Here is a 17,295-nt window from a genome sequence, read left to right as displayed (position 1 = left end):
CCAACTTTAATCATGTTATATTGTTATAAAGTCTTTGTGTTATTGATAGATATTACAGGGACAATCTTTCGAGTATCAAGTCAATACACAGACCACTCGGACTCTCAGCTGCCAAAAAGTAACTGTTGGTGAAAGTAAAGTGAAGTGATGTGGCAATAACCCTTTATATCGGGATCCCACTCTGAAAATGCTCGCTTTTTTGATGATTGTAAGGTCAAAATGGGGATTTTTGTTGGACCAATTTTGTGCTTTTTTATACTTTTGTAACGTTTGGACACAAATACAGTCATAATCAAAAGTTTTTAACAGTACAGACTACTACAAATTATTTAGCAATACTAGCCTACTCTAACCAGTTTATAACAAATGAAATGGTTTATTTTGAATACAGCATTGTGCTGGCAACTACGGCAACCATGGCCACTGGCAACCAATCAATACTAAATACAAAACCTGTGCAAGCCGGTATTAACTAAAACATGGAAATTCTAGTAGGCGTACAAGGCAGCATGAACAACATTACAGTAGGCTGCATGTGTTGTTGAATCACTGTCACTTAAGTCTTGTCGATTTGCAAGCAAAATAAGTCTGGCATGATTTTAAATGACTTCAACCTGATTGGCGCAGGCAGTAATAAGTTCTTACCCTACAAATGATGGATTGCTCTGGCATCATTCAAGTTGAAGTCATTTAAACCAGGTCAGTTCAGTTCAGTTTATTTTTTGTTTTGTTGGCGAAAAAGAAAGACACAAAAAGCAAAAAGACAATAAACACAAATAATTCGCACAACAAGGATGGCAGCGAAAGTCACAAAGTGGTCATGGACCAACATGAGAACTTTAAAATTTCACTAGAGGCTGATTTTCTGCGCTTAATAGCAGCCAAAGTCACAAGCCTGAAAACAGTTGATAAAATAGCTTTGTGCAAGTTATATGGGGTTTTTGGTTACTTTTGTGCTGTTCTTACTATACAAATATCAAACAATATGTTCACATTAGTGTTGGACATTGAAATAAGATCTTACAACATTAACAGCAGTTAACGGTTTTGTTATCCTTCTTAAGGAAAACCAAGATTTTGTAAGCTTTGGTAGTTTCGATTCTTGTAATTATCATTTTAAAGAAAAGGAAATTTAGACTTGAATTTATAATCAAAATTATGTCAGCATCTATATAAGCTCTCATATCATCAAAGCCTGTGTAGTGTGTGCATCAAAAAGTATAGTCTTTGACTCTTTGTAAATCTGATGTATACCAGTACCACTGTATCAAAACAACTGTGATAATCAAAGCAAAACAGCACCAGCAAGTGAGATCATTTTATAGCAGGCCTCGAAATTCACGGCCGACATGTCCGCCGTCACAGCATGTGTTGTCCGCGGGAAGTGCCATCCAGATCGGTCATATTTGTCCGCCGAGAAATAACACAGGAACTAGCGATACAATCTGTCATTAAATAGCACAAACAATTGTTGCGAGAATATAATTTTCTGCGGATTCTAGTGCGCATATAGAAAATGTGAATACTGTATCCCTTAACTTCCATTCCAGCAGGATAACTTATTTTTACGTTGTTTCAACGATTGATGACATTGAATCAGCGTGACAAAGAGCATTGTGACGCAAGAAGCCACACGACCACGTTCGGTGGAAGTTAATCAGTTATGCGGCGTATTTAGCAGCTACACGGCGCTTTGGCTCTTCAAGCGCACGTCGTTGGTCTGATCTTCTTCGCCACTTAAAAGGCTCTGCCTTTTACCACCCTTGGGCAGTGGCGGCGATGCGGTCTAGATGTTTGGGCAGGTGTCGAGCAGCCATTTAATTGATTCGTCATCCAGTTCACGCAGACCCCACTCACCATTTGGCGCATGGTAGATGGCGGTGGCGCAGGTACAGATGGTGTGGTCTGCGGTTTGTTCCTTCTTGCCGCACTCACAGATCGCGCATGGATGAAAAATGTTCATGTTGGTCTGATGAAAACCTTTCAGAGCGACTTCGCTGAAATTTTAAAAAGCCTTCTATAGTTCCGTAGCTATAGTTCTCAAATGGCGAAGAATTATCAAGATGAAGTAATTAAGCATGACGATCAACGCTAAAACTGGTGTGTCCGCCGTGAAACTTAATTTGTCCGCCGAGATTGCTGCTCAGACCGGACACGTTTGTCCGCCGTCAACAAAAACGAATTTCGAGGCCTGTTATAGAATAGTGTACTTGACGATACACACAACCTCAATGCTTCAACATACACACTAGTTGTTGATCTTCAGGTCTATTACCAGAATCACAACTAGTGATACACCGGAGGCAAGATTTCGGAGGTAGGATGTTCCATCTAGAGCAGTGGTTCCCAATCTGAGGTGCGCGGACCTCTTGGGGGTCCGTGAGAAAGCATTTGGGGGTCCATGATTACCTTGATGAATTTTGACCTACCCATTCTTGGTAAAGCAAGCGATTATTGCTTTGTTACCATTCATAACCACTTACCTTTACGAGGCAGGATTCTCAGCTCATGTTACAATAAAAACTAAACATCGAAATCGCCTGGACGTTGAAGATGACATGCGTGCTGCATTGTCAAAAACGCAACTACAGTTGAGTCGTTTAGTTCAGGAAAGGCAACAAGAGCCCTCGATCATTAAATTTGCTTACGTTGAAACAGTTTCGACATGGCACTTTGAGTCACCTTAATATTCAAATACTGCTGACATTTCTTGAACAATTCATTCATGTTACAATAAAAACTAAACATCGAAATCGTCTGGACGTTGAAGATGACTTGCGTGCTGTGCATTGTCAAAAACTCAACCACAGTTCAGTCGTTTAGTTCAGGAAAGGCAACAAGAGCCCTCTCATTAAATTTGCTTACGTTGAAACAGTTTCGGCGGTGTCCGACATTTTCTTCGTAAACAGTTTTTCGTAAAACAATTGTTCGTAAGCAATTGTTCGTAAAATCAATTCTTTGTAAAGAAATTCTTCGGGCATGCAATTGACCGTAATACTAATTGTTTGTAAACAAATGTTCATAAAAGTTAGGCTACAGCTTTTAAAAAAAAAAACAGTTACAATTGTTTACGAACAATCAATTAGGGTAGCCTATATGCTGGAGATGTGCTAATTGTGCTTAAAGACGTGCTGTACCTGTAGAGTGTAGACGAGCAGACAGAGTGTAGAGTCCCTGATTCAGAATGGCATTACAGTTTGTGAGCAGCGAAAAAGGAAAGCCAAAACTTTTGTATAGTGGCCAGCTTTATTACAAAGATTATAGTGCACTTAACGCACAAGGGCAATAAACTACTTATTGGAAATGTGAGCATTTTAATAAGAAACGTCCTGCACGAGTAACAACTGCTATGGCAGCCATTGTACAATCCAAAGGTGAGCACAATCATGCTGGTCATGTCGAAGCAGCAAAGGTTATGGAAAATATTCGTTGTGCAGCAAAAGTCGTGATGCCCCAAGTTACCTCGTCTCAGCAAAAACTATTGGAGTCAGTCAAGCCACGGCAGCAAAACTGCCAAGTGTGCAGAGCATGAAAAGGGCAGTCACCCAAGTGCGATTGAAGGAAAATGCAGGCCCAGTAATCCCACATTCTCTCCGTGACATTGTGCTTCCAGTAGAGTACAAGCAAACGTTTGCTGGTGTAACATTCTTGGCCTATGATTCTGGCCCTGGAGATAACCGTATGGTCCTCTTTGCCACTGAAAGAAATCTGCAGCTCCTCGCCCGTTCAAAGCACTGGTATGCTAACGGCACCTTCAAGACAGTGCCTTCACTGTTTGAACAGCTTTACACAATACACGGACTGAAGGAAAACACTTCAGTGCTTCTGGTGTATGCCCTGCTGGGGGACAAAAGGAGAGGGACATACATTCATCTGCTGCAAAAGATCAAGGAGTTGTTACCTGCTGTTGCTGTTCCAGAGACAATCATGACTGACTTTGAGATGGCCATGGTCAATGCAGTAAGCAGAGAGTACCCACTTTCAACTCACCGTGGCTATTTCTTCCATTTGTGCCAGTGCATTTGGAGAAAGATGCAATCAAGTGGCCTGAAGGAGCAGTACGAGACAAGTGCAGAGTTTGCTCCGAGGCTGCGCATGTTGTCGCCTCTGGCCTTTTTGCCTATTGATGAAGTCAGCCGGGTCTTTTGACATTCTCATTGATGGGAATGTATTACCAGATGTTGCCCAGCCAGTAATTGACTACTTTGAAGACACTTGGGTTGGGCGCCCAGATTGTCGTCAAGGGCGCCGTCCTCCTAATGTTTGCAATTCAAATGTGGAACTGCTATGATGGCGTCCTCAGTGGCCTTCCCAAAACTAATAATAGCATTGAAGGATGGCACAGGGGGTTCATGTTCCAGGTATCTGCAAATCATCCAGATATTTGGAAGTTCATATCTGCAATCAAGCAAGAGCAAAACCTAAATGAGGTTCGCATTGAACAGCATGTCAGTGGCCAGGCAGGACCCCCTCCAAAGAAGAAGTACAAGGACAGTGCAGAAAGACCAACTAGAGTCGTCCGAACTTGGCGTCAAGACTTTCAAGATGATGAAATTTGTGATTACTTGCATGGAATTGCACACAATACTTCATACTAAACTTGGCTCGTGGACAATTTGTACGAAGTTACTCAAAGTAGTATTGGTAGTGTAAGCAAAGAATTGCTAAACACAGACAATAGTTGTATTCCAATAAATAACAAATAATGCGCTTTTTCATTGTGCTTATTTCTTTGTGTCGTCGTAACTTGGTTATTCAGGAAAATTTGCATTACGCACCTTCATCGGAAATTGCAAGACAAACCTTGCTGTTGCGAAAAATTGTTCACGAACAATTCACCTATCACCTGTTTACGAACAATTCACCTATGCGAAGAATTGCTTTACAAAGAATTGCTTTACAAAGAATTGATTTTACGAACAATTGTTTACGAACAACTGTTTACAAACAATTCACCTGCAACCAGTTTCGGCATGGCACTTTGGGTCACCTTAATATTCAAATACTGTTGATATTTCTTGAACAATTCATTCATTTTTTTATTTGAACAACTGTTTAACCTGATATTTGCCGCAGGAGTCATAGCGGCAATCGGCAATGCAATATGACACAGTACAGTAGTTGAGTAGCATAATTATTACAATAGTCAATACTATGTTAATTGAGTTTCAGGCAAAATTTAGGTAGGGGTGCGCAGAATTAATAATTTGTCTAAAGGGGTCCGTGACAACAAAAAGGTTGGGAACCACTGATCTAGAGAATGTCAACTTTGGCCGGAGATTCAGGCCTAAGTTAATATCTATATACCTCATATAATCCATGTTTTAATCTAGCGATTGGTGACAAGAGCATTCACAGAAGGTCCAAAGGGTACTTTTGGACCAGGGATCATTTTAAGGGCTCGTCAACATTCCAAGAGGCCTGGGAACTTGAAGAAACTAACTCGAATTTGTTAGACATGGTGCGGTTTTCTTAGAAGTGTCTGAATTTGGGACGTGAGAGTCTCATCAATACCGGCCCAAACTTCTTCTTCTCTCGTTTGACTTGTAGCAGCTTAGATTGGCAATGCCTCCTCGTGCAGCCAAGATACGGTAGTTGGGTCCAGTTGTCGAATACCAGTGATTCCACTTGGGGGTCGTAAGATGGAACATTCGTGGAGTATGTGTTGCATTGTTTGTTCTACCGCTCCGCAGACACATATCGGCCCAAACTATCCTCACAACAACCATGGTTGTTGGTACAGTATGGTACACCACTCTTATCAAGCTTTGAAGCGATAACTAGGCATTCTTAAAGAAGTTGCTTTATAGCAATGGTTACGATGCTTTAAAAGGGTTTATTTAGAAGTACGGTAAACATTTGGAAAGATTCCAATTTGGCTATGTTTTCTATCTCCCTGAGGTAGTATAGTTTTTAAGATATTAAAGATATTTAATTAACTTCCTTGAATCCATTTTCAATGTTACATATACATTTAAGACCAATGTTACAGCCAACATGTGTAAATTGTGTATTCTTGCATTACAACAATACCACAGTGATACTTAAAAATACATTTATCCAAGGTTATGAATTTGACCACAACCACACACACAGTTGGTGCACACACCTCCAGCTCCAGGCTGGAGTTCAAAAAAGTGGCCGAAGCCAGAACTGGAGCCAAAGGTTGTTCCATCACTAATCACAACAGTAGAAAATAGAAGTATAATTATTATTTTGCAAAAAATTTATGCTAAGTAAAATTTTACGACAAAATAGAAGGGTAATTGCTTCTTTTGTGATGATTTTACATCAAGTGAGACCCCTGTATAACAAATGGTCAAAATTGAACTATGGCAATTACCTGGAGCCTGTAAACACAATCGAATGATCAATGGAGAACTCACCCCTTTTAATCCCTTCAAGTCTCCCTTCAGCAATGATTCCATTGGAAACATAAGAATGTTGTTGATGGTTGAAACCTTAGCATGTACAAGAACAATAATAATGTGTGTTTTTATAATAGTGTTGTGCTGCTGTATCCACCACATATATGCAAAGCTCCTCAGAGCTTTACAAAGCAGATAGTGTCAGTGCAGCCGTATAGAGGCACAGCCGAGTACCGTACACTATTATTATTATGAATCTAATCATTTTACTGAGTGCCAAGCAGAAACAAGACTCAGTAAAACGTTTTCAAAAAGTCTTTGGTTAGCAGCAGAGCTTTGGAGCTGGAGCATTATGTAAAACTTAGGTGGAGCTGGAACCAGTTGTTTGATACACAGCTCCAGCTCCAATTAATTTTATGTGATACTATTGCTATTGGCTGATTTCACATAATTTAACAGCAACCCATTACAAAATTAATTTTTGTTGGCTGGCATTTTTAATTGTTGGATAATTGTGGTGTGTCTGCTATTTCTTAAGACTTTAAATTTGGGGCGATTAGCCTACTGATTGAGGGCGACTATTAACGAAGTCATATGTTATTTGAGAAAATATGGTAATGGAGCTAGGGATGGGCAAAATAGAATAATTAGCTATTCTAGAATATTCTAGAATACTGAAACCGAATATAGAATACAGATATGTATTCTAGAATAATTGACAGTTTTTACCATCGACACATTTTAATGATTTTTACGACTTTACAAAAACAATGAACATTACAAAAATTGCTTATCGCAGTGTAACTTTCACCAGTCAAACGAGATCTCAACTTGGTGGCAGTTAAACCTGCATTTGAAAAACATCTCTCTGAAGAAGCAGATGTAGCAGGTACACAAAAATATTTTGAAACTAACTGACAGAAACAAGAAGATTGGTTTTTGTTTTGCTTTCCATCAAACAAGGGCGTTTTGCAGAGATGTAGTGAGATATGTATCTATTTCTGAAGCAGGGGAAGCCAAATTTGCTGATTCATCTTCACTACTGCAAGCAGCATCTTCAATCCCACAGCTCAACAAGTCGTCCATGTCACTGTACTGGCATGTACGGTATTACAGGCCCGTAGCCAGCCGGGGGGCCTCACCCCCCACCTAAAAATTGTTGCCCCCCTGGCAAAATCCCAACATTCTCGAGCAACAGCTACAATTATAATGATTTTGCCCATTTAAATTCTTTCGGCCCCTCCTAAAAAAAATTGCCTCCCCCCTTGCTCTGCGGCAGGGAGGGTCGCTAATTCTCACACCCTGTGGTCGACGTTGCCCTGCATACGAGAGTGGGAGCTCACGAGGGTAGCTTAGCGAAGGCAAGTCGACCCTTGTATTCTACCAGAAACAACTTAGGTTTGTGGTACCGAAATAGAGAAAAATCCTGAAAGCGGATTAAGCTGTTTCGTACCACACTTCCGCAAGACTGTGAAGACTACAAAGCGCTTGACAAGAAAGATCTCTTTAATGCGAACAATGAAACTCGTGCGTTTTTCCGACGCCGCATCGCACTGAATCGATAAACAATTCTACTTTCGCTGCAGCGAATTCGTTGCGATCAAACGGACTATTACGAAGTAGATCGTTAAAGCGGTTTCAATTATCCGATTTCATATGCATTTTGAAACCGGTTAGACTCTACAACCGGTTATTCTATATTCGGTATTCTATTTTGCCCATCCCTAAATGGAGCTGGAGCAATGCTCCGATAGAAGAGAGCTCTGGAGCTGGAGCAGTTTCATATGTATGCCGCCTCCAAAGCCATGGTTAGAAGTACATCATTCAACTGGTGATATAACAAATATGATACAAACTATTATTGAACCTTAAACCATAAATAAGCTGTCATTTTTTGTTACAAAATACAAACATATATCTTACATAACTCCGGTGAAATAGGCAGCATTCAGAATAACAACATTACATAGTTGGATAACATTAGAACCAAACTAAACTGGATTGAACAGGTGGGTCTATATTTTAGAGCATAAACAGTACGAAAAACTGAATTACAAGTGAGATCAGTCAACTTTGGGGGAAATCATAAACAATTGTAATAAATCTATGAAGTTAATTTAAAAAAAACATACCACAGTTTTTAGCAGTGTGCTTATTTCTTTTGTGAACACAGCTAATTTGAGAAAAGCCGAACCAATCTCTGATTCTGACTCTTTGTTGTTCAATAAAGCTGAAGATCCAAGTTTTTCCAAGTTTTCAATGAAATCCGTTTCATTGTTAGTATGGGCTATATAAAACAGTTAGTTAAAAAGAAGCATGTTTAAAAGCTTTATCGCCTTTCATTGTAAAGAATAAAAACCAGTGTTGTATAACCATTATATATAATTTTTTTTATTGAAATAAGCAAATTCCATGGGATAAGAATTTTTTCATAATATCATTCACTGAAATAAATGTATCTCATGAAGTTGAATAGGCTAGTTGATATTTTCAGTTTACATGTATTGAGCTATATGAGCACAATTGAACTAAATGCTAGAAGTGCTTGACAGAAGTTTTACTGTAGCAATTTTGGATTTAAATACATCTGGAGCCTTAATAAATACAGAAGCATCTCCAAAAAGTGCTCCACAAACTCTGACACATGACTTAATGCCGCGATTCTAATGACACAATCTTCAAGCTGCAAGGCATGAATGACGTGAGATTTAATTATTTTGTGGTAAAATTAATTGTTCTTTTGATTACAGTGGTAATCCCATTTGTCACAGCAAGTTTCAATTTTCATTTTTTATACACAACAAAAATATAAAAATTGTTTTTTGCACGTAACAAACTAAAGATGAGATGTGGTTATTTCTTACTAATACTAATTGTTATTTCTTTAATACGGCAGCCTAGTAGTTTTATTTACCACAGTAGCAATTTCAATTTTCATCTTTTACACAAACAAAAATATTAATTAATTCATTTGTTGTTTTTTAATCTTAATCGGCATGTCTGCAGAGAAATGCTTCTACTTGAAAAATCTTACTTACAATTTGCAGGAAGAAGTATCGTAGCTCAGCATAGTAGAAGTAGTAGCAGTAGAACTATGGCTTTCTCACATTGGTTAATGTCAAAGGTGGAAATCGGCTAATTTAAAAGTAGCGCGCTACTTGCTACCAGTCGATAAAAGTAGCCCACTACCTGCTACTCTGGCTATAGTAGCGAGCGCTGCCGCTACTTCTCTTTTTACTTTCGTCTTAACTTAAACTGACACAGCAAGCACTTTGTGACATCAAAATGACCTTGAAAACACATTCATTTGCACAGCCATTCTAACATCATTATAAAAAACACGTTCTCGGTGAAATTTATGGTGAAAATAATTTGCTGCTAGCTTTGGTTTTAGCATGACTTTTCTAATGCAGAAAAGTTTCTCCACCACAGCACTGGAAGGAATAGGGGTGTTGTATTTAATAACGAGACATTATAAATTGGCACTGGGAAAGCTCAAGAACTTGGTTCTGTCTGAATTTGCTTGCTTCAAGTCCGAACCTAATCGATCTTTTTCGAAAACAAAATAATGTAACTGATCTTCTGTGTTGTTCCTGAATCAGTGAGAAAGGAATTAACTATGGGAAGCCAGAATGACATTTTTCCAGACGTTTCTGATGAGTAAGATTTCTCTGCAGATGTGTCTATTAAGATTAAAAAGCAATAAATGAATTAGTGGCACTTTCAACTTTATTTTGTTAAGTGGAAAAAAAAACAATGTTTAAATTTTTGTTTGAGGAGAAAATGAAAATTAAAGCTACTACTGTGGTATATACATGAAATTGTTACCGTATTAAAAAAAACATTGAAAAATATCTAAGTCACATCGTTATTTTGTTAAGTGCAAAACACAATTTTATATTTTTGTAAAGGGAGCGTTTTTGTTTGTATAAAAAAATGAAACTGCTAGTTCCGGGACAAATGAAATTACTACCGTATTCAAAAGAACAATTAACATTAGTACAAAATAATTAAACCTTGTGTCATTCATGCATTGTGGCATTTGGTCCTTGCGTCATTTAGGTCATGCATCATCCATGTCTTGCGTCATTCGTGCTTTGTGGCCTAGGAATCGTGTTCATTCACATTTACGTCACTTGGACTGTGGCATAAAATCGTGTATCCCACAAATTCATACTAAAATTGAATTCTATTTGAAGAAGAAGCTCCCATCATGGAACTGCATTTTGTTAACTTTGTTCTGCTTGGCATTGTACATATTTTTGTTATGATGATAATATCATCATGTGTAATATATTTTATAGTCTTCAATTCATAACCTCTTTATTAGGGTGGATCAAAAAAAACGAATTTTTAGGTTCAGCTTAGTGCATCTGCCAAAAGATGCAGTTTGGGCTATCTTTTACATTGGTACTTGAAAAAACATTTTTTGACCCCGTTTGACCCCTATCCAAGAGCTCTCTAGTGACCGCCGAGGCAAAATTCCTTAAATTGACTATAATTTTTTTTCTAGTGGGTGCAGGCTAGTGGTTTTGGTGTCTATCCCCACTAAATCAAGTCTTGGGAAGTCATTTCTGCAGTTTAAAATCATCTATGGGCTAGCAAAATGACATCAGAGCCTTTATTCAGCAAAAATGCTTGAAAAAGTTGGAAATTTATTGTTTTTTTAAAAAATAGGGTAAAGAAAAACAAATTCATAATGCTTCTAAAGGTACTGCTGTTAATACACTGAAGCAAACATATAAAAGCAAACAATTACCGTATGAAGTTAATTGCAAAAATGCTGCCTTTAATTTGTGCATCCAATTATCCATAGCATTACAGTAATGGACAAAATGCATGACAACGGGTTCAGGCGAAATCAGTATGTTAGTGTTTTGTTGAGGAGCTTATATCAAATCCTGCAGACATATCTTTCTTAAAAGGAATGATGACAGACAGGACAGCCACAATAGACGGATTTGACTCTATTTTATTCGCACGAGTCAGAAAGAAAGAAAGTAGGATTCTTAGTGCAGAAAAACGACAAAAACACTCTAAAAAAGAAACGCAAAAACTGCTTCTACTGTAGCTCTTAAGATAAGGAACTTCTCTGGTCAGCTTGTTTACATCACATCGGTGAAATCGCTAGAGCTAGAGGTTTCAAATAACCAGAAATGAGCATCTTGATGAGACTCCGCAAGAACTGGGATTCTATTCCACAGTGGCCAACTGCTAAGTACACTGGATATCAACAGCTTTCCAGTAACAACACATGATCTCATTCAGAACCTCAAAGATGACGTTGTTCAACTTGCACAAAGCAAATACAAATTCATTTGAGGCGACTATAAATAACTTATGAACTTGTGCATTGCTTATATCAGTCCTGGTCTACAAAATGTGAAATTCTACCGTTCTGGGGCCACACACAAGGCCAGATGGATGGCCAAATTGATTCATTCCTATTAATTGGTGCTACTGGAAAATTAAATAGCTAAGTTACCTAAGGGAACTATCACATCAGTTTCACAAGTGGCTAAATTAAAAGATCTCATGAATTTTATTTCACTCGTCTACTGTATAATATATATTGGTTTCGGTGTAGTGTTGCTGTAGATGCTCCTTGGAACTGTTTGGCTATGTACAAGAACATTCTCAGATATGGAGCAGTGCATAAGTTGATATTAGATGCTGCTGAACGTAGCTTCAAACGTCAATTTTGGTATCTCTCTGCTGAGATGGTACCACTGGACTGGCACTGTTCAGCTCTGAAGTTCAAGAAGAGGAAAACATCAGATGGCTGATGAACTTAGGCCTATACATGTAAAACCTACAGATCCTGTTTTTACACCAGCAGATCGGTTTGGCACTGCCTAGCTAGGGTCTGCTACTATTCGGTGAGTCCGATTCGGTGAGTCTGATTCGGTGAGTTCGTAACTTCTAACCCCTAACCTTAACTCCTAACCCCTAACCCTAAAACGACAATGATAATTAGGCTACGGTACCCGATAATTTAAAAAAAAAATTGAAAAAATCCCCCGTTAAGGGATCGGACTCACCGAATCGGACTAACCGAATCGGACTCACCGAATCGGACTCACCGAATCGGACTCACCGAAACGGGCCATTCCAGCCTAGCTACGGACCACGTTTTCCATCCGAAATCAATCTGGAATCAAAACTGACAGATTTTATCACAAAGGACTCTCGGTTTTTTTCTCTGTTTTAGAGATAAATGATGATTTTCTTCCTTTATCAGTATAGAAATGGTCTGAATCAGAGTCGTACCAGAAAGCTGTGTACAATGTGGCTGAACATGGAGTTAAACTGAGCACCGATTACCTACATTGTGCCAGAAACGAGGAACACTATCAAAACACTTTACAAATAGTGGAAGCTAACAGAAAAGACGCACCTAATTTGAGAAAGAGAAAAAACTAAATATCCTCTTGCACAGATTAGACTAGTCGATTACATTGCCTTCTGTGACAAAATGTGTTAATAAAAGTTTACAGTTACTGTATATATACATACAGATTCAATACCAGGCTTTCATGTAGCAAACTTACTAGCCTATTGGTAACTTTCTATGTGTATTTGATCTATTTCCAGTGCGAAATTAGAATCTTAGACCACTTCCGCTCACTGGAGTTGTATTTTTAGCTATTCCAACGCGTAAAAAATGTGAATTCACAGACAACTCGTATAGACAAGCATATTCTTTTAATTCCCTGTACGATAGATAGTCGAACAGGCAAAAGTTTTATGCATATTATTTTGTTGAAACATACAACTTCTGTTGAGAAGCGTGAAAATACCGTTAATTCAATATTTACTTAATGGCAAACCTGAAAATTTGAATGGGATGGTGGCCCACATAAACGTGCCCCAATTCTACTGATTTTTGGACCAGCAAAGATTCTTGGCTACTGGCTAGTGGAACAATTTCACAAATCTACAAGTCAATAAGTACAAAAAAAAAGTAAAAAACAAGGGGGTTGTGTGCACACTACCCAGGATGTGTTCAATGGGATGCTTATTCAGAAGCCAAATGCAAGTTTTGCCTCTATTAAACATCATATAAACTCAATTAAGTTAAGTGTGATCAGATATTTACAAACATTGAAATAAACAATATCTAAAGCTGTAATAAATGCAATAGTTAAGTTTACACTATCAAATAAATATATATGCGGCATGCAGCTGCACTATTGTATGCTTCTGTAGTCTATTGGACCTCATATCACCTCACCACCTCATTGGACTGGAGGCCAGTTTGCACACAAATGGTCACACCCTAGTGTGTTTTACCTAGGTTACACTTTTTTTAGTATTTCATCCATAAAACTGCCCAAAATATCTAAAAATGCCATTTCTTTCCCATAAAATGCCTTTTTTAGAGCAAAAATGTCATTATGCAATTTTGGCTGCCCATGCATCATTTTAGACTGCAGAAGTGACTTCCTAAGACTTGATTTAGTGGGGTTAGACACCAAAATCATTAGCCTACACCCACTAGAAAAGGTATTATGGCTAATTTAAGGAATTTTGGCTCAGCGGCCACTAGAGCGCTCTTGGATAGGGGTCAAACGGGGTCAAAAAATGTTTTTTCAAGTACCAATGTAAAAGATAGCCCAAACTGCATCTTTTGGCAAATGCACTAAGCTGAACTCAAAAATTCGATTTTTTTGATCCACCCTACTCTTTATAGTTATTTGTTTTGCCATTAAATTAATTAATGATAGTGATGCCATTTGAGTGCAATTGCAAAAATTGAATATTTTTGTTTGATGATATTTTAAATGACTTACATTAAGTTTGAAGCTTCAAATTACAAACATTTTAAGTAACTTGATTTTTACTTCTAATTGCACAGGCCTATTTTTATTTTTTCATCATGACATATTTTGTAGACTCTTTTTTTTTGTTGATTGCTTTTTTATTAAGAACCGAAAGGGCAGACTTAATTTCCAATCCCGTTCATCCTCAAACTTGAGAGGGCAAAGCCTTTCCGGAATTTGACTACAGTGATTATAACTTACAGCAACAGCATGCAAAGCAAAAAATGATACAAAAATTATGATGCAATATAAGTTTGAAACATTATTGCAAGTTGCCAATTTTGATACGAAAACTTAACACATCAAGCATGGTATTTAAGTATACCTTTTCCAGAAGCATACATGGATTTGATAGAGTTTTTCATTTTTTTTAAAGCAGATCTGTCGGCATCCAAACTCTGTAAAACAAATAATTCACAGTTGTCGCAAATGAATGCAGTGGGTTAACTGCTTTACAACAATCTGATCAACTATGGTTAAATGCTATCACATCACTTTAAAATAAACAAACCCATAGCCTAACATCTTAAAAAACAATTTTGTCTTAACAACAAAACTAAACAAGATTGCAGTACCTCTTCCAAAGCTGATATGGTTGAACGACAAAAAGACATTTTAGAAGAAAATGTACTTGTAGTCGGAGAATTGACATCATCCTTCGTTGCAGACAAAAACTCAATTACAGAAATTCTGTCCGACATTTTCTATGAAATGACGGAAATTTTTTAAAGATACCTTATTTTATGATATATATCAACTCCTGCAATACATACGTGTCAAACCCTAGATATAAATCTTTTGATATAGCATGCAAAGTATATGAAAATTTCTACCTAGGTAGCAACTTCCTTGAAAGCCATTTCTATGACAAACAGCAAATAACATTTTCAGCAAATTTTCAAGATAAGTTAGGCCATTAATTATACAAACAGCGCTGGCAAGACTTCCAGTCTCTGCATTTGATTCAATAAAAGCCACATCAGCTATGATACAGACAGTACTAACAATAATTTAATTATTGATGTCACAGTGTTAATGGAAGGGGCGAAGTCGTTTGTGATGTATTGAAGGCAATATCTTGGCTGGAAGCCAATGTTTGGGCTAGAAAATTGCTACTTAGGCTGAAGCTTCCACCGCCGACAATATATACTTTATAAGACAAAGTTCTAACCGAGCAGATGATGATACACCATCTCATGTTGAGATAGAAACAATCATCTCCTATTATTATTTACTTGGTTGCTTTAAATTATATCAGCGCTATTCTAGATTTGGTAGGGTACGTACTGTAGTTGTCCAAACTGAAGATAGTGTTTTATTAATGGATATTTCAAAACTTTTTGGTTTTGTTATTTTTTCCTTTAGTTGGTGCCAAATTTGTGTGTTTACTTTGTCTTCTCTATGCCACATGTTTGCACCAGCAATAAAAAATATTGAATATCGGTAGCCTACTGTATTTAATTTTTCATCTCAATCTTGTCAAAGGACAAATTGGTTGTCATGCTATGATCATTATGATATAGTTTTTGTAGATTCGATGGTACACTTATTATGACTATCCAATTATCTATTTACTTCAATGCTGTCCAAGTGCAGCTTTTACTTTTTAGTTTTGATACAGTACCGTACATTGGTCATTAATTGCCTTACTTAGACTGGGAGATTGAGTAAACCATTACACATGACCATAGAATTAACACGGAAGAAAGAGAAACATGAACTGTCTGGAAAAAATATGGGTTTCCAAAAGGTAATCCATTATTACACAATTAACAAGGAAGAAAGAGAAGCATGAGCTGTAAGAAAAAATAATACAGTTGGTTTCGAAAACGAGAAAATAAAATTTCTTTCGTGTTAATTTGATGGTCATGTGCAACGGTTTACCAGCAAAAGCTGTGAGGTTGTTGTGGTCAGCGTTGCCAGAGACCACAAAATCAATTTCTTCACTGGGTAGCTTTAATAACTTCTTAAAATCCAAATTCATTTCGCTATCGCTTTCCTACCAAAATCGTTCATGAGTTTAATTCTGTAAGCTTCAACGTGATGTTTCAAAAATTTTCTTTCATTTAGAAACTGTTGTGGTGTCATTAGGTCCCAAGTTTGTCTTTAATAGTTCGTCTATTTAGCAAATTAGTTCGCCTGTTAGCTCAGTGCTCAAGCGCCCAAATTTGTACACAATGAAGCCTCAAATTTATGCGACGCTAGCTCAGCTGTCGGGGCAGAGCCAGGTGTGCGCTTGAGCAACGCATTTCAGGACTACTTTCAATTTTGCGACACATAGTGGTTGGAATAATTTACATACAACAACTCTTCAACCAGCGGAAGCTTTCTGTAAATCTCGGTAACCAGCTCTGCGTTAGTGATTCAAAGCCTCTAAGACCCAAGCATACGAAACTGCCATGAATAAATAATCAAAGACTTTGTCAGTTCGAAGATAAAGCTTCCAACCAACTAAAGTTTAAGATATAATGATTGATTGAATCTTCATCCTCGGACTGGGAAAGCTTTTTTGAGAGCTTGAACCTGGCAGTTTCAACCCGAAAAGCAGACAAATGTCATTTTAAATATAGTTTAGAAAAATGCAATGAAGCAAGACGTTTTTTGACTTTTAAATGACCAAACTAATGATCTGTAGTGTAGGTTAGTTTTTGGTCAAAATTTCTTCAAAAATTTGCAACCCATGACTGCTTTTGCTGGTCCAGAACTGGCAACTTTGTCAATCAGCTTCTTTTTCAATTTCACACTGACTCATGCATTAGCTTCAAAAATGGCATACAGTAGTGCATATAGTGCTTCAGTTTAGTGTTTCAGTATTTTCAACCTGATCTGTGAAGTGGTCGCTGATCAGTGAACTTGAAATTAATTTACATCTCTACAGTCTAGACTCGAGAACCTCTGTTCTTTGAAACAACTAGCTGTACATGTCATACAGTAAAGTCATGAAAAGTGCTTAACCTATCAAGTCATATAGTACAAGTTTGCAAACTTTGCATACTTACAGATTAAAGTTCTAAGTAGGATACTGTACCTACTACTGGTATCGAAGTACAGAAATGTTATCCAAGAGCTCTCTACGGTACTCAAAACGTTACATTACCTGTTTA

At 37.6% G+C, this 17,295-nt stretch overlaps 1 protein-coding gene across 4 annotated transcripts in view; it reads right to left on the bottom strand.

Annotated features, from left to right (window-relative positions):
- The window catches only part of LOC145786312 (arf-GAP with SH3 domain, ANK repeat and PH domain-containing protein 1-like), a 37,178-nt gene extending 22,240 nt beyond the window's left edge, over window positions 1-14,938 (bottom strand). For all 4 annotated transcript variants that reach the window (XM_082597953.1, XM_082597951.1, XM_082597952.1 and 1 more), the window contains exons 1-4: window positions 14,767-14,938; window positions 14,517-14,589; window positions 8,501-8,655; window positions 6,387-6,461 (exon numbers count right to left, since the gene is read on the bottom strand). In XM_082597953.1, the coding sequence (XP_082454079.1) occupies window positions 6,387-6,461; window positions 8,501-8,655; window positions 14,517-14,589; window positions 14,767-14,892 (429 nt within the window). In that variant the 5' untranslated portion in view covers window positions 14,893-14,938. The remainder of the gene's footprint in view (window positions 1-6,386; window positions 6,462-8,500; window positions 8,656-14,516; window positions 14,590-14,766) is intronic.
- Window positions 14,939-17,295: the final 2,357 nt, after the last annotated feature.

Source organism: Aplidium turbinatum, chromosome 17, assembly GCF_918807975.1.
Source record: "Aplidium turbinatum chromosome 17, kaAplTurb1.1, whole genome shotgun sequence".
NCBI classification, from domain to species: domain Eukaryota; kingdom Metazoa; phylum Chordata; class Ascidiacea; order Aplousobranchia; family Polyclinidae; genus Aplidium; species Aplidium turbinatum.
The sequence above is the reverse complement of the archived record's forward strand: the minus strand, read 5'-3'. Positions and strand labels throughout refer to the sequence as shown.